The 24,452-nt window shown below is 38.0% G+C and overlaps 1 protein-coding gene across 2 annotated transcripts in view; it reads left to right on the top strand.

The window, feature by feature from the left end:
- The window catches only part of ZNF292 (zinc finger protein 292), a 52,360-nt gene that overhangs the window by 16,126 nt on the left and 11,782 nt on the right, over positions 1-24,452 (top strand). The window contains exons 2-7 of one of the 2 annotated variants that reach the window (XM_059467316.1): positions 9,793-9,947; positions 10,425-10,503; positions 11,840-11,975; positions 18,954-19,156; positions 21,897-22,033; positions 23,208-23,349. In XM_059467316.1, the coding sequence (XP_059323299.1) occupies positions 9,793-9,947; positions 10,425-10,503; positions 11,840-11,975; positions 18,954-19,156; positions 21,897-22,033; positions 23,208-23,349 (852 nt within the window). Of the gene's footprint in view, positions 1-9,792; positions 9,948-10,424; positions 10,504-11,839; positions 11,976-18,953; positions 19,157-21,896; positions 22,034-23,207; positions 23,350-24,452 lie in introns of those variants that run through there. The other variant, XM_059467317.1, reaches the window with a different exon arrangement.

Raw genomic sequence — 24,452 nt, 5'->3', positions numbered from 1 at the left:
TCTTTATTCTCCAAAGCAGTGTTTTAGTGGCCATTCAGCATTTTTTTGACTCCTTTTTTAAAGGTGTTTTATTTCTCACTATATTCTTCTGTTCTTGGTCTGAAGAATTTATGCATGTACAATAAATTTATTTATAACAGCTTTATGTTTACCTTGCAGTTAGAATATAATTCACAGATTAAAAAAAAAAAACCCAACTTTTTGTTCATCTATATTTAATGTAGGTATTTCAGTAGTGAATTTATTGGTATTAAAAAGCACCAGTATATTCATTTTTTAAAAGAAGTGTCTTCATCTTGGATATCTCAAAGCAACTGCATAAACCTATATATTTATGAAATGTTTTTAGAAGTTTCTGTATCTGCTGGTCTAGCTGCACAAATTGTAGCTCTCAAAATACTTGGTTACCCTAGCATCAGGATGTGTGCACACCCTTAATGTGACACCATCTGGGAGCTGTGCTTGTGCACAGTTGCCTTGCGTGCTTCTGCGATGGAGTGCTGCACATCTGAGATTGCTCAGCATTTCCTGTTGTTGTGAGTTGTGAGTGAGCTTATCTACTGGCGACATGTGACTGGTGCAGATTCTCAACTTCGAGCCGGGAGTTGTGTCTGTGTGCACATTCCAGTACTGATAACCAGTTCTTGTGGAACCATGGATACTGCGAGAACTTTATTGTATATTTCATGGTGCTCCTAACTCCCCTGGGAAAGGAAAGTTCAACCAGCAGTTTCAAATCTGGTTCTGTTTTCTTTTGAGTAATAGTTCAATGTAAGCAGTTAGTTGTTGTTCGTTACTACCATACCTGAAAGGTCAACAATGTGAAGAACATGCATGGGAAATACTTTTTTAGAGAGAAGCAGATAAGTCAGTTTTCCTTTCCAAAACTGCAACCTAAGATTATAGGTTGGAGTTAGGATTTGGGGGGGTGTCTTTAGTCTTACTAGTTGGGTTATTTTGGTAATTGAATAGTAGACTGCTTCTTTGTTGGAGAAAAAATACAGCAGAGAGAAATTATCGGGGCTCTACTAGTCAGACTTTCAAATCCATGTCTTCATGTAGTGATTGTCTTCAAGGTGTGGAGATCAGTGCAAAAGGCAACAAAAATGAAGTACAGAATCACGAAGGGGAAAATATTTTTTGCTAGAGATCTAGTAAATCTCACTTTTCTAAGCTTCAGTAAAATTACTTTATAAGTGTCAAAAGCAGAAGGATGGCAGTTCAGGAACAAGTAATTGCATAGGGTACAGAATATTGGGATACATTTCCATTTTAATTTCAGTTTAGCTTTAAATGGTAAGAGTCTTATAGCTTACCTTCAGGGCTACACTTTGTTTTGTAATACAAAGAGAGGATTGTGCTGGTAATACAAAACCAGGAGGCATCATCTGTTCTGTTTGCTTCACAAGACAGCATGGCTGCACTGTCAGTGTTCTTCACATTCAGCAGCAGTCAGCATAGGAAGGTTTCCAATAGACACAGTCAGTATTTTCATGCCCTTACTGCTCCAGTGTCTTGCTTTGCCAGCTTCTCGTGGCTCGCTGTTGCATGTTTTAGTAACTTGCACATTGACAAGCAGGAGTGAGACTATTACTGTGCATTACATTCTTAAAATACAGCTGTCTGTATTTGAAAGGTTGTTCCTGCTCATCTGTAGTACTACACAAGAAATTTGAGGAAGCAAGAGTTTAAATAATTGCAAGCAGACAGTAGTGTGGAACTTTTAAAGGTCAGTATTAGAATTGCCATTATCTTTCTGTGCTGTTCTTTAGCTGACCACAGGCAATATATTTCAAGACCTGAGGGAAATAAATACAGCCTTGTTTTTCACAGTTTGCATGGAAAAAGAAAACATCTTCTAGATGATGAGTTGTACTTGAACAGTACATATGTGGTAGAAATAGTATATGGTACTATAAAATATTTCCTTTCCCTTTTGTTACATGTGTTTAACAGGCAATGTCTGGCACTAGATCTGATTTTCTGACACGATCTAATGTACAAGACAACCATTCACAAAGAACATCTATTTCAATCATATCTCACTCCCCATGTCTTATTGTCAGATAATAGTATTGCCACGGTAAGCTGATTTATTCCTTTAAAAAACCTTGTCTTTCAGGTTGTGAGCTGACCATTGACTTAATTAATTGTGTGTATCTCTGTTGCTACAAACTACATTAACGGAATTGTCTGCTTTTCAGAGTATCTGAAAAATGACGTATGATTTTGACAAGAAATGTGTACTTTCATGCACTTTTTGAAAAAGGAAAACTAAAGATTTTGGCACTTGATGTTTTTGATCTACCTTTGGCCAGAATAATTGTGTGAGATCTTTCCTTACTAGTCTAGAAAACTTGCAGGCTCAAACAGACAAACTTCAGATATTCAAATACTGAAAGAAATCATTGTTATCTCTTCCCTGCTTTTTCATTTCTCTAAATTATAATCTTGTAGGGAGGAATAAGATAGCACAAATCATTTTCATGTATTGTCTCACCATAAGTCAGGGACTGGGAGATCAAAATCACTCTTAAGTCAAGGTCAGGTTCATGACCACCTGTGGAACCTGATTGTACAAAGTTCATTGAATCATAGAATGGTTTGGGTTGGAAGGGACTTGAAGATCATGTAGTTCCAAGCCATGGGCAGGGATGCCATTCACTAGATCAGGTTGCACAGGACCCATCCAGCCCAGCCTTGAGCAGTGCCTGGGATGAGACTTCACCACCTTCTGAGTAAAGAATTTCTTTCTAACATCTAATCTAGACTCGCCTGCTTTCAGTTAAAGCATTTCTCTTGTCCTGTTGATATCTGCCCATACAAAATTTGTTGCCCCCCCCCCCCCCCCCCATTAAATCCTGGAAGGCCACAATAAGGTCTCTCCAGAGTCTTTTCTTCTGTATGCTGATCAACCTCAGCTCCCAGCCTTTATTCACAGGAGTGCTTCTCCATTCCTCTGATCATCTATGTGGCCTCCTCTGGACCTGCTCAGCCAGGTCCATGCCTGTCTTATGCTGAGGACCGCAGGTGCAGCACTCCAGGCTGGGTCTCACAAGGACAGAGTAGAGGGGGAGAATCCCCTCCCTTGACCAGCTGGCCGCTCCTCTTGCGGTGCAGCCCAGGATGCAGTTGGCTCTGTGGGCTGTGAGCACACCTTGTTGGCTTATGTTCAGCTTTTTATCTATGAGAACAAGCAAGTCCTTTTCCTCAGGGCCGATCTCAATGAGTTCTCCCAGTTTGTACTCACATCCGGGCTTACCCTGACCGATGGCAGCACCTTGGACTTGGACTTGTAGAACTTCGTGATGTTCTTGTAGACACAGTTTGCAAGCTTGTCCAAGTCACTTGGGGTAGAATCCCTTTCTTCTCATGTCAACTACACCATTCAGCTTTGTATCATCTGCAAACTTGCTGAGGGTACTCTTGATCTCAGTGTCTGGGTCATGGATGAAGATATTGAAAAGCACTGGTCCCAAGATAATGTCCTCAGGGACACTTACTCTGGATCAAACTATGCTATATGTCTTCTTCCATTCAGTCCATTTAAAACTAAGCATCAAATTGTAAACCAGTCCAGAGCTGTCGGTGGAACTTGATTTGACTCAAGTGGTTATGTTATGTGGTTCATTACAGGGTACAGCATCTCTCTGCATCTTCCTCTGTATGGTGATACCAAACTCAGGGTCTCCAATTCATTTTCATTTCCTCATGATCCATCATCTAGGGACACAAGCTGTGACTGGTTATTAGAACATATCCGTCACCTTCACAGGGGAGAATCTTAGGCCAAGAAAAATATTCTTAAATCATATGCATGGTTTATATGGGAGACTTGCTTTGCTGGTTTTCTTCAGTTGCCCTTTCTTGACTGGAACCCTCACTTTCCTTTGAAATTTCTGTTCATGATAGCAGAACTGTAGCTATCCTTCACCAGCTTTGAATAAAGCTTGATGTGTTTTCTTGAATCAGGCCATTGGTGGTTCCTCTGAAGGCAGCTGCTGTTTTGTACCAGGTGGTTGTTGGCAGGTACTGGCCGAGTGAGAGGTGTGATTGTGTCAGGGGGAGCCCTGCCTCTGTGGGAGTGCTCCATGTGAGCAGCAAGCAGCAGAGTGATCTCACTGAGAAGTGCTGGAGCTCCTGCACCTGCCTGGGTGCGTGGAGCTCTGTCATTGCTTTGCTGTCTCTGCCACTGTGGAGCTTGTTTCATGGAGAGAGTTCCTTCAGCCACTCTCTGTGTGCAGCTCCCTAAGACTCATCTCCACATAACACAGTTGTGTCATTTTGTTTGGATTTTCTCCTGTGTGGATGTGCTTGAAGAAAGTCACTGAAATAAAGGTTTTGCTGCTTACTGCAGCTGTTTGAGAGATGCAGCTTACCTGTGTGACCACTGTCTGTCACTTTCCCAGCTTCTTAGTCCTATGGGTGTAGCAGGAAATGAAACTGACAGTCCCAGGCATGTCCTGACATAAATTTAAATAAACTGCCCTTATTCAGGTGTGTTCAGGGTAAGAATCTGTTCTTCAGAGCTGAAGAAACATGTAGGTGTGGACCATACATGTGAACTCCTGTTAACAGTTACTAACGCTGTCTTTTAATATGAAACATATTTTACCACTGCTTTGGTGTTGTAGGGCTAGTTTTAGCAAAGAAAATTGTTCAGTAAAGCATTCTCTGGTGGGTGGGTTGCTACAGCAACAGTCTTGTAAGGGTTCTGATAAAGATTGAAAAGGAAGGTCTGAACCTTACCTGTGATTGTATATTTTCTACAGTTTAAATCACAGGTATAGTACATATTTTTATTGTACAGGTCAAGATTATTCCACTTTTAGAGGATTCTTGACTGTATAACCTGCTGCTAAAATAAAAGGCCTGTTTCAGTCTCAAAGAGCAAAACTTTTGCTGCTGTGCTCAGAACACAGTACTTGGCTTGATTAACAAGCATGTCCCGAGTAGGGAGATAAATAACTTAATGAGGCCCAGGGCTGGGGGTAAAATTCTTTCTTTTTATGGTTGTAAGCAGAGCACAACACTGATTCATTAAGCAAAGCAGAATGAATTTAATTTTCTTTGTATAATGGCAGTGCTGTATAGTCTAGAGACATCCAGACAAGGAAATCTGTCATACTAACGAATATTTTTGAAGGGTGTGGTGGGTGTAAATGCTTAATATAGTTCACATAATGGCTTGGAAGAGGCTGATACATGTATATATATATATGAGATAAAAATAGCACTATTTAATGCTGAAATTAGTGCCACTGTGTTATAGTACAAACTTCTTCCTTTTTACAGTGTGTTTGCCACTTTAAAAGATGGCAATAACAGGTCACCAACACTCTGAATACTTTTTGTTAGATGGTGTATTCTGAGAATTTGCCAATCTGTTGATTATATCTATTTTGACTAACTGCTAATGAACTTCATGTCTTAAAAATGAGATTTTATTTACTTCAGTTTATTCTCAGTAATCTGAATGTAGATTGTAGTGATCTTTGTTGGACTGTCATAGTTTCTGCCAGTGCTTTTATAATTCTTCTCTCATCCAATTTTCTGGTATTAATGACTACATGGTATTTCTGCAAAGTTCCTATTTGTTTTATTCTCCATGCAGGGAGAATTCCTGCATGGTTGTGTCATAATGGGTCAGCAGCATTTGGTATCTCCCCATGTGCAGACTGGATGGTGATCCTGCCTATCTGGTGGTTCTTTAGCATGCTGACCACCCACCATGAGACTTGAGATGTCCTGATCTTGTTGCTACAGGTCTCAGGGGTCCCTTGCCATGTTATGAATCAGTGTCTCTCTACTGGGCCTGATGGTTTCTTCCTTAGGTTCTCATATTTGCAATGGCAGGTGAGAATATTTTTGATACTCTTCAGTCACATTTCTTAGACAAGTAATTGTTTAGTTATATTCTTCCTGCCTCCTTCTTTTTTCTTACCCTTTCTTGTTACTTCCTGTCCTCAACACTTTGAGACAGCTCCAGGATATGTTTCTTGGTTTGGTTGCAAAGTTGGAAATGTCCTTAATTTACCAAAGCTTACATTAATCTTGCTGTTTGCTGTGGTCTTCTGAAGAGGAGATGAGTAAAAGTAGCGTTACTGCCTTGGTCTTATATGTTAGCTACTACTTGGGAGGTTGGTCATTGTTGTGGTTTGGTTTGGGGGTTTTTTAATATATATTTAGTCTAAAAAGAGAAGTGTATTTGTTCAAATTAATCAGAAAGAGAAGTAATTCTATATGACAGTGTTAGTTTTAACTATTTATCACCAATTACAAATCTAATTGTCTGACTTAAGTAGCATTCCAAACTAATGCAAAGAATTTTCCTAGCATGTCTGTGAATCAGTATGAACAGTAAACTGTGCTGAATTTCAGATTAGCATGTTTGTCCCTCTTTTATTCAGTCTCACCAGCAACTTGTTTTCACATTTTCCCTTTACAAGGAAAATTGTCTTTTAAGCAAGTGTGAAATCGGTTAAGCTGTAATACTCTTTCAACAAAAAGCACTTGTGGGGTGTTTTCTCCAGTACAAAACTGCAAGTCATTCCAAAGCACTTAAAAGAAGAAAAAGTTTACTCCAAAAGGAAAAAGAATTATATGACTGTAGTTTTTATTTTAATTTTTCTGCAAGTACTATACCATGAAAGGTGCAGTATTGATTGCTCTAGTGAATTCTTAACAAGGAACAACATCAGTTTGAGGAGAGAGGGTTACTTTACAGGTCTCTGGCTTTCATGTGAACTGAAGCTTATGCTATTCACTCTTTTAAGGTGACTACTTATATCAGCTAGACAAAGGGAAGAAGTTATTGCCTTTTCTATCCAAAACACTGCTCCATGACCCAAAAACTGAAGAATATAGTGTACTTTCCTGGGCTGTTTTTTGTTCAGCTTTGCTGTTTTGCCACTAGCATCCTTAAACATGTCACATATGACAAGTCAGTAATGGAAATCACAGTACTTCTGCTTATGGGAGTATTAGGACAAAGGGAGACTTTTTGCTGGAGTTTCTTTCAAGGTTCTTTCAAGGCAACTGCTTTGTTCTGATCTGATTATTCTAGTGCATTGAGCAAAATTGCCAAGTGGTACTGAAATACTGTTTGCTAATATGCTTAGCTTGTTTGTGTAGTCCTCCTCTGTTTTTTCTTACATGCTTTGTCTCTGTTTTGGTCTTCCATCTTTTCTCTGCTGTGGTCTGTGGTGCTTTTTTGCTGCTCTTAGGAGAGCATCAAATTGAGTGTTACAGTAAAACAGACCATTTTCCAGTCAGGTTAAGGGTTCCAGTAGGAAGCACTCAATGCTTGGAAGCATCTTCTGCTGCAGGAGAGGGATAGAGTATGTAACTTCTTCACATATTGATTGTGTGGTAAGATTGCCTTTAAAACCAAACCAGGCTTTAGTGAAGCACTTTGCCAAAACTTGCATATTTCTTACCTTTTATGTCCTTGAATGAAATACATTTGGGCTTTTGTTTTGGGTGAAGGATATATAATGTGGTGATGGTATTGTAATTGCAAATGACCACACGAAACAGATTTCTTAAAAAAAATCTGTTCAGTATAGTTGACATTTTTTTGTTGAGAGGATTTATTTGGATATTAAAATATAACAATTTTAAGTTCTTAACATTACCACTGGTTAAGGCAGTACAGACAGACAATGCTGAATTTAACTTAAACTTAGCTTTTTAGATAAACTAGATTTGAAGACAGGAATAAACCTAGTTTTGTTTTGTCTTGTTTTTTTGATATGATGGCTTGCATTTCTAAAATAGTTAACATTGGTTTTTTTACTTTCTGATACATAAATTTGCACCAAGTTCTCTTTTATCATTTGAGTTGCATTGTATCCCAAATATAGCAAATTCTTTTAGATAGTGGTATTAATATGTTAGAAATTAAACAAATTTTCAACATTTGTTGTTAAATGAGTTGAGAACCACCTTATTTTGTTTCTTATTCAGGTGTGTGGGAAACTCTGTAGCAGAAGAGCTTTGTTGCTCAGAGGGCTCTGATTTTCCTTACCAGAACAAACCTTGTCAGAATTGAAAAAACGTTGTCAAAATTAGTTTAATTACAGCTGACCTTAAAAAAAAAAAAAAAGAGAGAACGGTGACTTTTGCTAAATGTCCTTGACACAATGAACTGTGTAACATGCTTTCACACTGACAAACCTGATTTCCTTCTGTGCAGACAAGGGGATAATGGCAGATGTTTTTCTGCCAGACATCAGCAGGCCGTAGTATTTCATCTCCACTAGTATTCTTATAAACAAATCTATGAAATAGTCCACTGCCTGAAGTGTGGGTCCCAAACACTTACTAATACAAAGTCCAGATGGCAGCCAGCTGCTTGTGGCTTCCTATCAAAGCTCAATACTGGAGCAAATAGTCTCTTAACTTCTTTACTAGTAACTGAATGAAGGGACAGAGCATATCTTCAGCACTTTTGTGGATGATAATGATTTGGTGGGAGCAAGCAAGGTAAGAGAGACTGTTGGGAGGGAGCTCAGCATCCAGCGGGAATGCACTGACACATAGTGGCTAAGGTGAGCACGAAGCTGGGGGGTGGGAGGGAGTGTAGCCCATGCACCAATAGAGGCTTGGCACCAGCTCTGGGGCAGCAGCCCAGCTGTTCTCCTGAGCAGCTCCAGTGTGCCCTGGCTGAGCACTTGCTACACTCTCGGCTGTGCTAGCACCAGTTTGAGGGGGACTAACCCCTCTGTTGAGAACCTGTGGGACTGCTTCTCTAGGTACTGGTGGAGGAAAATCTTAATAAATGGTATTCTAAACACTCAGAAACAGGTTGCCCATAAAGGCTATAGAGTCTCTGTTCTTCAGGATACACACAGCTCCATCAACATATTCCTCCAAGCTATATATCATAATGGCCCTGCTTTTGGCAGGGTGTCAGACAGCCAAAACTGCTCTCTCTTAATCTCAGCTTTCTGCGTGTTATGCCCCTCAAGAAGCAGACAGCACAATTGGTCATTGTAATATGACAGACTCCATGCAACCTTGGTGTAGGGATTAGTTTGCAATCCATCAAGTTACCCTAGGTGTGATAGCAGAGATCCATGGGGGATGTGGTTGGGATGATGACTTTGCCTAAATGCGTGTCTGAGTCCCCTGGCATTGACTGAAATGAATAGAAGTCTTCTGCACTTTGGTTGCTGATGTTTATTTCATCACTTTCATGAGTTTTAGTTTAATATCACTATTTGTAGGTATTCATGTGGCAAGTAGGAAACCACTTTTTTTACTAATGAGATTTTGATGTACAGATGATATCTTTAAAATGCGTAGAACATATTCCTTTCAGACCCTGTGAAAAGCAATGTCCTGAAGATACCTGTATCTTCAAGGTGGCAAGGCAGGGGAAAAGCAAAACTGTTTCTGGAAGTAGAAAATTAAAATGGAGACTTAAAACTTTCAAGTTTACTTGCTTTGAAAGCTGAATTGTAGAGATGAATGTCTAAAAATGAGTTTTCAGTCCCTTAACTATGATATGCTCTTCAGATTTCTATTTGGAAAATAGGAATGTAAAGTGAATCATATGATGTTACCACAGGGAGAAAGTGTCAGTCATAACGTTTTTATATGATCAGAGAATGATTGTGTGTGGAGTCTTAAGTGTCAGTTGTTAATGAAACAGTAAATTTTAAGGGAAAAAAAGCATGCTTTGAGAATATGTAATTCATATTAAGGAGATCTACTAGTGAGAAATTTAAAATTTTAAACTTACATTTGTTCCTGATTTTTGGATTTTGTTTTCCTTTTCCTAAATAGACTTTGTTGGAATATGCGGAAAAGTGGAAGACATCGGAAGATCCTCTGCCTCTGTTGGAGGTGTACACGGTGGCCATCCGAAGTTACGTTAAAGCACGACCTTACCTTACCTCTGAGTGTGAAAACGTTGCCTTTGTGCTGGAACGTTTAGCACTGTGAGTATGGTGTTCTGGTTACTGAAACCAGTCTGTATGGTGTTAACTTTTCATTGCCTAAATGTTTTCCCAATCCAGTTACGAGCACCTGCCTTCCTCATTCTGGATGCTGTATGTAAGGGAGAATATCTGGTTGCTGGAATTAAGGCAAGGATTCCTGACCTAGGGCAAGCCAACATTCCTGGCTTGAAACACTTTGCTATTATCAATTTCCATACAATCTGAAAGTGCATCAATTTGCACAGGCTTTTACAGAGTTGGATTCAATGATGTTTTTTTTTTTATAGTGTCTTAGAGAGCTTGCTTTTACAGTTTCTGCAAGAGTGTTCATGGCCTCTTTTTCTTTATGTGTTCAAAAAAGAAAACTGTTTTGTGGCTAGTGTTTCAAACAACTATTTTTATATTGGAATAAAGAACTGTTGATTATACAATTTCAATGTCAAAAATTTCCTCAAATAATTCCTTTTTGACTTCTAGAAGCTGTATTGAACTTCTACTGTGTCTGCCTCTGGACTTACCTGAAAATAAATGGGAAGAATTTCAGGCTTTTGTACAGGTGAGTTTAGTTCATAAAATAAAGAAAATAGCTTTTCAGAATGGTTTGGAAGCCATAGGGGATATTAAGTATGTAGCCTGTCTGTAAGGAGCAAGGTCTTCAGCTGGAAATCCTGCATACTCTGCAGTAATTGCTGAAGGTAATAACATCTGTCTGCATGCAGCAGCTGTGGAGAAAAAAAATAGTTATAGATTATTGAAATAAGATTCATGTTTTAAAATATAGTTGACTATTAACACACTTAGAAATTAAATATTATCATATAAGTAATTCTGTACTATTTATGGTTGTATGTTTGAAACTTATGAACTTCAGTTGATACTGAAGGGTTTTAAATCTCTCACAGGGCACTGGCTGGTTAAGGTTTGAGCACTGCATTAAAGGAGGGTGTTGGGACAAGTTCTGCTTCTCAGTATTTATCAGAAATATGTAGTGGGAGGTCCAGCATACAGTTTTTAAAAAATAGCAAAGTGGGGGAGGGGGAGAAAGGGATAATAATGAAAAGACCAGATACAGTTACCTCAGGATTCTGAGCCTAAATGACATGGGAAGATGAAAGGCTGAGTATTTTAGAGTGAATTCTGACTAGCAATTGCCTTATATAAATCAATTCTGAAGAAATGTGTTTGATGCTGAGGAGAGTTCCACAGCCTTGAGAGCAGGTGGAAAAGTAAAAGAAAAATGAGCCATTTCTTGGCTCATTTATTTTTAAAGGACCAGTGTAAGTTGTGCATTGCTACTTAAGCCACAGATTTTTGCAGGTATTTGTTTTGCTTCCAAATGTACATCTGCCCACAGAATTTATTCTAGTATATAAATGCCATGGAAGATATTTTAATTGATTTTAAGACTCCAGCCTGTTTATTCATATTTGCATAGAACTATGCAGTGAGATCTTAACAGCTAAAATCTTTCGACATTATAAAAATATTTTTTTCGCTGTCTCCAGTACATAGAAATTGAGCTGCTGAAGAGCTTGAGAAGATAAAGTTTAGGCGCCTGGTACCAGAACAATATGTGGACTAGAGAAATTGCTCATCCATTTTTAAGAGAGGCCTATTTCAAAATTTAGTTTCAGAAATTTCAGAAGTAGCCCTGTTAATAAATCTCAAGGTGAGTTTGAAGCACTCAGTTGTTTTGGTTTCTCAGCTTATATCTCAGGCAACAGAGGCAGAAGTAAAACCTGTATAGGCTGAAGGCTAAGGTAGTTTTGTTATACCTGTAACTCTGTCTGGTAAGGCATTAATGTGGTAACATAAGGTACAAAGGAGTATGAAAGACACATTATTTATGTCTTTTTAAAACAATACCTTGTTTTGTAAAATACATTATTCAGGTGGCTCATAAAAACTTGATGGAAAATGGCAGCCAGGAACTGCACATTTTAACAACACTTACACAAGAGAAGGGAGTGTGGAAGAACCCAGTATTGTGTGGTATTCTGTCCCAGGAACAGTTGGACCCAGATAAAGGTAAAATTTAGAGTTATTTACTTCAAGTTTATGGTATATTGAAATATTATTATGATCAACGGAAGTTTTTTGTTCAGTACAGTTTGTGGTAATATATAAGCTATATAAATAAATATGCATGTAGCATTTTCTGAACTATTAAGATAGTATGTTCATGGTAACATACAAATAATTTAATGTTGGTATTTTGCATAAAACATAATCATGCCCCAAATTCTTTTGCCGTTTTCTTTATAAGCCATGTGAAGGGAGTTTACATACAAGCTAATTTATGATGGGGTAAGTTCAATACTGATATGCAAAATTTATTTGACATAAACCCAAAAAATAAAAACTTCATGTGTTTTTTTAAATGGGAATGTCATTTATTGAGTTATGAAATGCCAAGAGGACCTTTACCGAAGTTCATTTGGAGCTGAGTTCTGAGAATGGCTAACAGTAGTTGCATAGGGAAGACTGTATGACCAGCAGAGGCTTACAAGGATAGTGCCCTGATACGTTATTTTTGGTTTGGTCACTGCAATTCAGAAGTGGTATCCTTGTGTGAATAAATCTTAGTTGTTTTTTTGATTCTTTGCCTAAATGGTTTTAGAATCTGTATAAAGCATCACGCATAAGCATCTATGGAAAAGTTGCACAGTCCTTACATCAAGTGAAGTAGTTCCTCTTAGTGTCTGCCTCCTTTTAGCCTGATGCCTGCTTATTTCATATGATATTTTCTATCTATTAACAAGGTAACTCTTCTCACATCTTTTAATGAATGCATCACAAGACCTGATTCGATAGACTGCTATCATGTCTCATCTTCTCTATTCTGTAGTGTCTTACATGTCTTCCCAATTTACTGTCCCATTCCTTATATGGAGAACTAAAGGTTTATTCAGCAGCCAGTATGATTTTCTGCTTTCTGCCACATTCCTTTCATAATATTTAATAATAATACTACTTTCATAACATTAGCCTTGCTGCTTGACTGAGCATTGAACCAATGTTTTCTTAAATCAGAATTAAGACATTTTTTTGAGGACTAGTACCTATTTCAGTGTTAGCTTTTTCCCCTATCATGCCTGTATGTACATTTAGGCTTGTGGTTTTTTCCTCCATGAAAACAATTTTGGGAGTTTTGTCAACATTTTAATTTTATCTGTTATGCTGTGTTATGGACTGTTGGCATGTTTTTACTACCCTGCTTTTGTCAGCATATTTTGTCATGGTTCTCTGCCCTTTTCCAAATGTTTATAATTGTTTGTGCTGGACAAAACCTGTCCCTGGTACAGATCCTACAGAAACCCACTGAGATTTTGTTTGGGTTTTTTTTTTCTTTTTCCGTTAACTGATAATTTATCTGTACAAGGCTCTTCTTTTAACTGCCAAGAGAGCTTGGTATCTTTAGGGATTTGATGGACTTCTTTTAGTGCTTTTAGAAAATAAGTTGGATCTCCTTTTATTCAAATTACCACAAGCTCCCTTGGATAAGTCCAGTAAATGTATAATAGGATTTTCAGTTTATTTTTTTTCCAGAAGTTGGGTGTACTCTTCCACAAGATTTGCATTTTGTTGCTTCTTTTAGTTACTTATACACCTAATACAGACTTTGGATTAGTATGTAGTCCTCAGAGTCCCACAGAGTACTCCTCTACTAGCTTCCTCTCTACCACACTGCTGCCATTGTAACTTGTAAGGTATGGGTAAGAGGGAGGTTTAATTAATATTTAATTGCCTTGCATTTGAGTCTTTCTAAGACCCTGCTCATGAGTTCAGTATTGGATGAGGAGGACACAGGGCAGTAAGTAAGATTGTGACCATGGACTTCAGGAGAGCTAACTTCACCATCTTTAAGGAATTTCTTGTAAGAGTCCCATGGGAACAGGTCCTGCACTGCTATCAGACATTGCATTGCATTGCATTTGCACGGTGACTGGACCTGCTATTACTTCAGGTTTCAACTGCAGGACGTTTTTTTCCTCAAGATTGCGTATGATAGACAAGAAACACTTGTATTCGGAGAGAGGAATTTTCTACATTTCTCCACTTCATTAATTGCTTACAGAAGGAAACCTTAGTAAAGTTGTCTTAATTTTCTCACATCATAGTGGGTCTTTTGTCTTACTGGCCTCCTCCTGAACTACAGATAGCTTAATGTGAGATCAGGACTGATACTAATCTAGAATTGAAACTGGTCTGAATTAATGACAACTGAAAATTAGGTTTCCTGAGGTCATGTGGCTGTCTGTGTAGCCTTATTGCTCAGTGTGCTGAAGACTGAAAGTTGAAGTACACCAAAGTGTTTAAGGTTATGCCATAGCCTATGCAACGTTAAAACACTGCACTTCCATCCTCAATTTCTATCAGTGTGGCTTGTGCTCTTTAGCATGAACTTTTCCATCCTCGAGGTTATGATATAATCCTTCAAAAGGAGTGATGGTATAATCCTTCAAAACTGTCATTGGTATCTCCTCTGCTGATACTGAGGGTGACTGGAGGAACTGTCTAGAGGAAAAGGATCTTTGATAACCTTATGAAAAGCCAGGCTGCTGCTGCTGCTTTTTTGCTATCTAATTCCAATTATCCTTAGAATTTAAACCTGGATGCCAGGAGTTGGGTTCTGGAATTTTTCATAAGTTTAAATGTAGTAGGGAGGCATCTAAAGAATATCTCACTGAAAGGAGAATCTGGATACAACCATCACTATCCAGAGATTGTCAAGGTGGATAACAGGCAGAATGTAACAGCCAATGTGGATCTATTTTCAGTAATTAGAGCACCTGTCACCAGAAGCTGAATGATACGAGTAGCCTCGGTTTTGACAGAAGGAAAACGTGTTTGCATCCTGGGTGTATTCAAAGCAGACATCTGGAACTTCTTGTACCCTTTCTCTAGACACTGTGCCACCACAGAGGCATCTAGGATTGATGCTGCATTCAGCAGAATTGTGCTGAGATGTTTGCATGAAGGATTCTGAGTCCCAGCTCCTGGTTGATATGGAAAGCATCAAGTCAGTTCAGAGTCACCCATAGTGTGAGTGCATATGTGGACTAACAATTGAAGATGATGGAGAAGGTGTCATGGCTCAACCCCAGCCAGCAGCAAAGCCCCACTCAGATGCTCTCTCATTCCCCCACCAGCAGCACTGGTGAGAGAATAGGAAGGGAAAGGTAGAAATCTCATAAGCTGAGATAAAGACAGTTCCATAGGGAAAGCAGAAGCCATGCATACAAGCAAAGCAAGGAATGAATTCCCTGCTTCCCATGGGCAGGTGGGAGTTCAGCCATGCCCAGGAGATCAGGGCCCCATCACACCTCAGGGTCACTTGGGAACACAAACGCCATCGCTGCAAACGTCCTCCCCTTCCTCCCTGCCTTATATACCGAGCGTGATGTTCCATGGTCTGGAATGTCCCTTTGGTCAGTGGGGTCACCTGTGTCTCCTCCCAGGCTCCCCAGCCTGGCAGCACAGAAATCAGTAAACGCCTTGGCTCTGTGTAAGCCCTGCCCAGCAATAACAAAAACGTCTCCACATCATCATCACTGTGTTCAGCACAAATCCAAAACACAGCCCTGTACCAGCCACTGTGAAGAAAATTAACCATACCCCAGCCAAAGCTAGTACACTGTTTCCTGACTAGCAGCTGAAGTTCTTGGAGATGGATTATCCATGTGTATATTCACCTCCTGGCTTCAGCCTCCCTGGCTAAAGTAAGGCTGATAAGACATAAAGGTGGTGGATTAATCTGTACCTATGCTACATCTGATGAGGGGTCTGGTAGTAGGATTATGAGTGCTTTGTAAGGCAGATACTCTTTGTGCTCTTAAGTCAGCTAAAACATGGCATTAATCTGGACTGTCTTCCACAGAGAACCTGTTAGTGCCTGGAGCTTATTTGTGCTCTCATGTGCCGCTAATCTGTGGATTACGTTTTCTCTGCTTTAGTCCATGTGTGGTACGAGCAATACCTGTAGTAAAAGTTCATATCCTTCTCGTGAACTTGGCATGGAATCACTTGGTAGTAGGGCCTGATATGCCAGCTATGGAATTCAAGGGAATCAGAGGGAAACTGCCCAAAAGGTTAGATCCCAGTCTGTCCAAATTAATTTGCTAGACTTAGTAGATTGTAGTACCACCTGTCAGATGCTATCTGCACATCTTCATTTTCCCTCATGTTCTGCAATTTTATATGAATTTTGCACGTCTTGCACAAACATGTTTGTGAATTTTAATGGATGAGAGAGCATTGCAGAAAAATTACATTCAATATTTGTCCAATAATTGTTCCCATTAAATATGTCAGGGTTTACACTCATAAAGTTTAAGTGATTTTTTTCTAGAAAAGCACTTGTGTCTCAAAGCCTTTTTATAAATTACTATTGGTATTGTAGGCTAGCAATTTGTCCACAATAACTTTTGAAATTTACATTGTACAATAACATGTATTTATCAAGTATTTGAAAATAAACAAAACCTTCCTCAGTAACCTCAAAATCTTATCCTTAAGACTGTTCCCCACCATAAACTTAGTCCTGTAACCCCTGTACTGTTTTTTTTCTTGAAATGTCTCCTTTAGTTCAGTTACAAAACAAATGTATTAAAATTCATGTTTTGAATAGCTTTCAGATGTTAAACATAATGGTTATAATCACTGGGATTGGAATAAAGGCTTAAGAGCTAATATGTAACTGGTAACCCTGAGGTCTTCCTGTGCCTTGTTGAGAAGATAACAGAAAATGTGCTGATGCTTATGCAAGGTAGGCTGGCTAAGCAGTAAACACTAAAGGAAGGGGATTACTGAGAACTAGCAGATAGAATGTAATGTTTACGATATTAAATGCAGCAATTATAGTAATAAATCGGAGTGAAACATCTTGGATTACCAATATATCTTAAAGTCTAAGGTCTTCCTGTATCTTGTTACAGAAATAAGGTAAAATGTTCCAATGTTATTCCTGACAGACTATCCAGGACTAAACGTTTTGGGTGAAGGGATTATTGGTACCTGGTGGAGGAAGAGCAAGGCTAGGCTATTGAATGTGGTTAGTCACAGGGTCATTTGTGGGTTGGCAGGAGTGTGAATGTCTTTTATAATGCATTGGTAATGATATTAAAGGAACATTTATCTGCTGCTTAGAATGTCCTCTAATAAATACAAAAACAAATGTTTACCCATTGTCTGTTAGCGTGCTCTGGTTTTCCTTTGTTACTGCATACATACAAATCTGGTCATAGCTTCACTGCCACGGGGAAAGGAAGAAGGAGCTCATTTGATTTGAATATTCTTACACATCAGTTAGCCATTGCTGATCATCTGTAGCGGGGTACAAGGGTATGGACAAATAACTAAGAAGTTGGTTGAAATGATAATCCACCCATAAATCTGAAAATGCCTTAAAGATAATGATGGGGTTTAACAGGCCTGATTTCTGCAAAAGGCAACATTTTCTGCCTGAAAGTCTTGTGCATTAAAGTGGTAAAGAAAATGGTTGACCTGATTCTGATTTCAGGATAGACTTTTAGTAATGTTCCATATAAGCAGCTAGAAGAAGGAGAAATCATGAAATGAAGACAGTAGTGAATCAAACTAAATATATGGAGAGAAGCAAAGAATGAGATGAGCTTTTTTTTAATTAAACCATGTTTTGTGTTCTACTAGTTCAAGTATTACAGAGAGAATTTTTTAGATGTTGAAAGTACTTATTTCATCAAATCGAAACAGGATTTGAAAAGTCAAGAAAATATAAATTAAGTGAATGGACAACATGATTTAGGTGGAATTCCGGATTAGGAAATTAAAAGGTATATGACAGTTCCTATCAAAATGTATCAGAAAGTGAGCACTGCAGATGACCAGAAGGTTTTGGGACTACTCAAAGGATGGAAAAAATCTCATTCAGAAATTATCAAGATTTTACTCCTAATACTGAAAGCATATGATGAATGTGCTAGTTTTCACAAAAGAAACAAAAATCAGTAGAAAAAGTCTGCTGGTTTTAAAAGATGTGAGAATGTGTTATGAAATTGAAGTGAGGGCACTTGAAAACCAAGGGGTTTTTTATGCAGTATATATCTACCTTGTGAAAACAGGGAGGGCATGATGTCAAAAGGATTAGAGAAAAGTGATTGTCTATGTGTCTAGTTTTAATAATTGACTTTAAATGTTCTAGAGGTAGTACTAAACCACATGCTTCAAAGCTAAAGCAATTTTGATCTTGAAGATCTGGATGAGACCCAGATATTGAAGATTCAGAACAGTAGCCTGTGTTCCCCTTTTTGTAGAATTTTTATGCCTTCTATTGAGCACCTAGAGTTGGACTGTTAGTGTAGACTACAGAGTTTGACTCTGGTGGGAGCATGTTTGAAAAATCCAGTTCAGTACCTATCTCTTCTGAGTTTTAGACTATGCACAGTCAAATGTATGCAAGATATGCCAATTTTTCAAATAAGGAAAATTCTTTGGTTGAAGAACCATAAAGTGATTGACTGTGTTCTGTGTGTATAATATGAAACATTTCACACCAATAAAAACAGGTTCGGAAACTTTTGTACTTATCACATATATCCTTCAATAGCAAGATCTTTAAAAGGCAACGTTAGCAAAGGCATAGCACAAGTGTACAGAGGGTGTGAGAATAGTGGCTTTGTGTTGTCTTTCTGTAGAACTATAATTAAATTGTATCTAAATATTTTAATATTTATATGATCTCTAAGTCTGTTTTGTGTGCAGCTGTTTAGCCAAGAAATTAGAATGAATTAAAACCTGCAAGTATATAAAAGGTCTGTGACAGGGAATCTTTATGATAAAGAAGTGCAGTTCACTGAGAAACTTCACTCATCTTTGCTTCGTATCTTTTGTATATCTGTTTTGATTTGTGTAAATTTTAGGGTCAACCATGATGAGTAAATACAGTCTGTTAACTCTGTAACATGCATGTAATGTTTTGGCTTTTTTTTTTCTTTTTTTTTGGTTTTTTTTTTCCTTTTTTTTAAGTGAATGAATTTTTAGTGTCAGAAGGCCCTGTCCTGCTGGATATGCGTATTAAGCACCTAATGAAAACAAAGCAATTAACGCAAGCTACTGCCCTGGCAAAACTCTGCTCTGACCATCCAGAAATCAGTGGGAAAGGCAATTTCAAACAAACCTACCTGGTCTGTCTTTGTTCAGGATCACCAAATGAAAGGCTAATGGAAGAAGTAAGTAAATAAAGAACTTTTTTTCTTAGACATTTCTTTAATGGTAGTAAAGTCACTAATCATAAGCTGGTGTTCTTATAGAATAGCTTTTTCTTTTAAAATATGATCTAAAATATTTTTGGTATTTTTTTCTTTTCATTCAAGTCACTTTTAAGCTGAGTAATGACTCAAAACACTCATGGAAGTGTATTATTAAGTCATTAATGGGCATTTTCTGGCTGTGCGATAATTTTGTGCTTGATTTTGCTTAAAGTATTTTAAAACTCTGCCTCAGACCTCCTTAGTAAAGTGAAGTTAATAATTTTCCCACTCTTATTACTTGAACTATATTGGTTTTTGTGTATACCTAATACATAGAATGGGGCCCTTTAGATGCTGCCTGCAGCTCAGAGAATAAATGTAACTTCACCCAAATTCCTGGGTGCAATTGAAGGTGAAATCAGATCTTTGGTCTGGTTTGTAATATAAAATCCTTCTAATTTAAATACAGAAGTCAGAGAGGAGATGACAGCTTTGCTCTTTTGCATTCTTTCAGGTGGCATCTTCATTTTTCACTCCAGAGTTTTAGCTGAGCCTTTTTCCTTCTTGAAGGAAAACGAACTGCAAATGTCACTTTTCTTGTCTGCCAGTGTCTCTGCTGTCTTTTTGTTGCTGTCATCTTTTTATGTTAAATATTAAGCATATTGCAATTGAACCTAAAGGGATAAGAGTTGTGCACTGATTAGAGCTGGAAAACTTTCCTGCCCTAGATACAGATGAAATTCTAAGATGACAGTTTCTCACTGACCGTGTTCTTCAGATACTCAGTAGAATTGGATCAGTCTTGCTCTCCTCCCAGCTCTGGCTGCTGCAGACCCTGTCAGAACAGGCTCAGGAGGGGCTGTGACAGGGCTGTGCAATCTTGCTTTTGTTTGCTGGAGACATGCAATGGAACTTTGAATTTATGACCCTGCAGACAGGCTTCCTTCATTACTCAGCCCAACACAGAATGGGCTGGTTCAGTGAATGAACTGTGAATGCCCTGGACAAAAGGAATGGGTTAGCCTTGTTTCTTTGGATGCCATAACATACAGTTCATACTGGGTTATCAGAGAGAGCCTAATCCAGGTATTTCTGAGTTTTGGATTGCTTAGATTAGCAGCTTTGGCTAACTGTTTGCAGTATTGCTAACAGTTTTGGAAAGATCACGTCTTACTAAGAAAAGGCAGATAAGTTTAACATGTCAGGGTGGACTTAAAAACTGAGAAGGACTGTCATTTTTGTAGTGTGAGACAGCAAGAAAATAGTAAAAAAAAGGTGCAAAAAAGTATATTATCGGTGTGGAAATTTTTATATCCATTCAGACTAGGTAGGAAAGCAACATTTAAGCAAGTTTTCAGCATGGTTTCCAAATAGTTTCTTCAATAATGTGAAGAATTCAGACCTACAGTATGTGAAATGGTAGACTGACAAACTTAATGTAGAAACCTTTGTTAGAAACAGGGTCCCTTAGGAAGTGTGACAGGCTGGAAAAGCTTTTAATGAAGTTCCCTTATTATAAGTTCGGTTTGCTGGATTCTTCTCTAAGCTTTTAATTGATAGTCCCTGTCTGAGATGGGGCACTGAGCAAAGCAGACTTTCAGTCTAAATTGCTATTAGATTTATACTGTTCCAGGTTAAGAAATGCCGTTTTCTCTAGAGGATGACTTTGAGGTTATTAAACCCCCAGTGACATTCAGTAAAGGGCTATTAGTATATTTACAAAGTGTCCATTTAGAGGTGTGAAAATAAGTAGTTGTACTATTCAAAATTGTAGTTTGATTGCTGGATGCCGTGGTGCCCAATCCAGCTGTGCTGCCGCCTTACCCAGAGTGCCGGACCAGCTGGGTGTTTGGGTGAGCACTTCTGTTTCTTGCTTTGGGTGGTCTTGTGATTTCTCAAGAGAGACTTCCAACAGTGCTGTTGTCATAGTCAAGCTATTCTTCAGCTGCTGGTGTCAAAGAATAAATACCAGCATGTCCTGCCAGATGCACTAATTGATGTACTCAAACCAGTCTGCTGAGAATCAAATTAGACAGTATTGTTACAGCAAGTGCACTGATTCAGTATTGATACAGCTGTCTAGTAGTACTGGGCAGCTGTGGTTTTTCCTTTGATTTGCCATAAAACTAAGTACTTCCATTGGTGCGTGACAAATAATTTATATTGCACAGACTGTAGTGTTCCTCTAGAACAGTATTCAGATGACCTGCTTCTTACTGTACAGCTTTCCTTTTCTTCATATCTTTGATTTTTCAAAAAGTACTAGAACAGTCATGTTAAACCTCAGATTCATTAACCATCCAGCTCATTGTGTGAAAGCAGTAGTGGCATCACTGACAAGTAAACTGGATTAGAATTACAAGTAATTTTCTTTGTTGTGTTAAGCTGCAATTTAAAGTTATAAGTCTTCATATCACTATTGCCAAATGTATGTGATATATATGAATAATTAATATACTTTAAAATTCTTAGGGGACTGGGACACTAGATACAAATAAGTCACATCTAAGAAAAAAGTTTATGTTCACTCTAATAAGACAGTTTTTCTGGTGGCATAATGAGTTTTGATACTAGAAATATACTGATTTGCTTTCATGCTCATCTCTATCCAACTGTTAAATTAAAGCTCTGAATTATTGTCTTGCAAAGGCTAATGTGACTGTGTGTTTGAAAATGCAACCACTTTCTGAGTCTTGTTCTTCTCTTTCTTCTCTTCTAGATTGCAGAAGTAGATTGCAAAGATGCACTAGAAATGATCTGTAACCTGGAATCTGATGGAGATGAAAAAAGTGCTCTAATTCTATGTGCAGCATTTCTATCTCGCCAGCTGCAGCAAGGGGAGATGTACTGTGCCTGGTGAGTTTGAATCTTGTTTTCTATCCAAGAACAAAAACTTAGTCTGGGGAAGATACATAAGCCATAGGTTAACTTTCTTTAGCTTGATCAAATCTGTGAGCTCAACAGAAAGAAGACTCTTGGAAAGCTAGAAAAGAAAATAAATAGATTTTGCAAGATAAGCATCCATTGCAGAAATTTGAAGGGTATATGTGTGATGAGGCAAATACCAATAGCTGGTTAATAATTTTTCCATAGAAATAAGAAATTTAATAACTGCAGGCAATTGGTCAGCATTATGTCAGCATTTAATGAGTAAGTACTGTTCTTTCTGTCCTGTAATAGCACAGTGTCTCTTTCTAACAAACTTAGAAAGGAAGAAGCTCTTTACTACTACTGTAACCACAATAATAAGCTAGATGAAGATACTTATTGTTTGGGGCTTGCTTTCTTAATGTGGGAACAAGTACTGGTCTTTGTTGGCAGATATTTGAGCTGTTAGGGTTTTAATTTCCTTCTGCTAACTAGCAAACCTGTATAATTCTTGAAGAATTTGATTTGTCTGTGCTTCTATGTGCAGCAGCAGGAGAAAACTGCTAATGCAGGATTTTGCTTTAAGAGATTCTGCTGAAGTTTTGGGTGTTACAGCATTTCACAAGGTACTAGGTACTTTTGGCTCTTTGCACCTGAGGAGGAATCAGCAAATAAGATAATGTAGATACTGTGATACTGTTTGGCTTTAGGAGCTAATTCCTTGCTAAATCACAGTCACATCCAGCTCTTAAAGCAGAGTAGCTTTAGAAAAGGTGTATCTACCACAGAGAAAAGCCAGGCTTCTGTAGGTATTAGTAATTACTAAGAGTTCAGAAGTATACAGTTCCAGTCTGTGAATAGTAAACTACTGTACAAGACTTCTTTTTTTCCAAGGCCACATAATGAGTAAATTATGTAGCATAAGTTGTGGTAATACAGGTTTTATTCTGAACTGTCCTTCTGGAAGTGAGGCATTGTCATAATTTTGAAATTTAGATACTTAATAGTGTGGATATTTTAATAAAAGATAAGGTGTAAATAAATAAATGGCAGGCTTTTTCCTTTCTCAAAGACAAAATGGAAACTGTTCTTAGTCTTGCATTTCTTGTTTTAAGACTAGTGGTTGCATTGCTGGCCCTGAAATATTGTTCTCTTGTTCTAGGGAACTGACTCTTTTCTGGAGTAAACTGCAGCAAAGGGTAGAGCCTTCTATTCAAGTGTATCTAGAGAGATGTCGTCAGCTTTCTGTGTTAACTAAGACTGTTTATCACATTTTCTTCCTGATTAAAGTAATTAATTCAGAGGTAAGGATACTCCTGAAAGAATATTTTTGCCACTTTCAATGGAACAGTAATCAGGAAAATTTATGAAAACTTCTTTGACATCCTGTCTTTCTGTATAGTATTAGTTTCAGGGCAATCCTAATTGGTTTTAGGAATGGCCATAGCTACTTCCTTCTGCAGGTAAATTATAAATTTATTCATTTTGAATCATTAAGACTTTGGTTCCTTTCCAAAAGAGTAGGATTAAACAGAAAAGCTGGATGCCACAACTGAGATGAAGAAAGAACCAAAGGTGAGGTTATGGCCTCTAGGTTTGTCTGTGTCCTCTAAATGTGGTATTTTCTGTAAGGAGGCCCTAACATTCCTCACCATTATTTTCCATATTTCAAAAATTACAGAAAATTGAGAGGACCAGCTTATGAGGAAAGGAAATGAAGGGTGTATGTTAATATATACGAAAAGGAAAATTACAGGACATTAGAAAAAAAAGAAGAAACTACAAAAAAACCCCAAAAACTACAACTCAAAACCTTTTGAATTGCCACTTATGAATGCAGTTTATTTTGATAAATGAAATACTTGTCACCTGTGGGCTTAGGTCCAGTGTTTTATTACAACCCTGCTCATCTTTCTCAGCTAACCTTGTCATCTAGTTTTCTTAGTTTCTTTAGTAGTTGCAATATTTAATATCGATAGCCAAATTGAGCTCCTATGAAGATTTCTGTAAGTTGGGAAATTAATTCTAAGAATAAAAATTCCTGGGTTTGTTTTTCAGTGTTCTGGTACAGCTAATCATGGGCTTCTAAATTTAAAGATTTTTTGCCCCCCTGTAAGATGTGAAATAAATTGGAATTAGAGAGGGGGAGGAAAATAACTTTCACAGAGTCTTGTGATATTAAGATCTCTGCCTGCTCTGTGCCATATTGATTTTTCTCCAGTGAGCATTTGAGCAATTACTTGTTGGCAGAAATTGGAGACCATGTAGGTAGTAGACTTGTACATTCATAAATTTACTGAACTTTATTCTCATGTATGCCACAGCCCCTCTCATGCATGCCTGGCAGCATAAAGAGCTTGTAAAGTCAATGTAAATGTAAATGGTGTTGCCTTAGGGTATGAATGAG

This window comes from Ammospiza nelsoni, chromosome 3, assembly GCF_027579445.1.
Source record: "Ammospiza nelsoni isolate bAmmNel1 chromosome 3, bAmmNel1.pri, whole genome shotgun sequence".
In the NCBI taxonomy this organism is placed as follows: Eukaryota; Metazoa; Chordata; class Aves; order Passeriformes; family Passerellidae; genus Ammospiza; species Ammospiza nelsoni.
The sequence above is the reverse complement of the archived record's forward strand: the minus strand, read 5'-3'. Positions and strand labels throughout refer to the sequence as shown.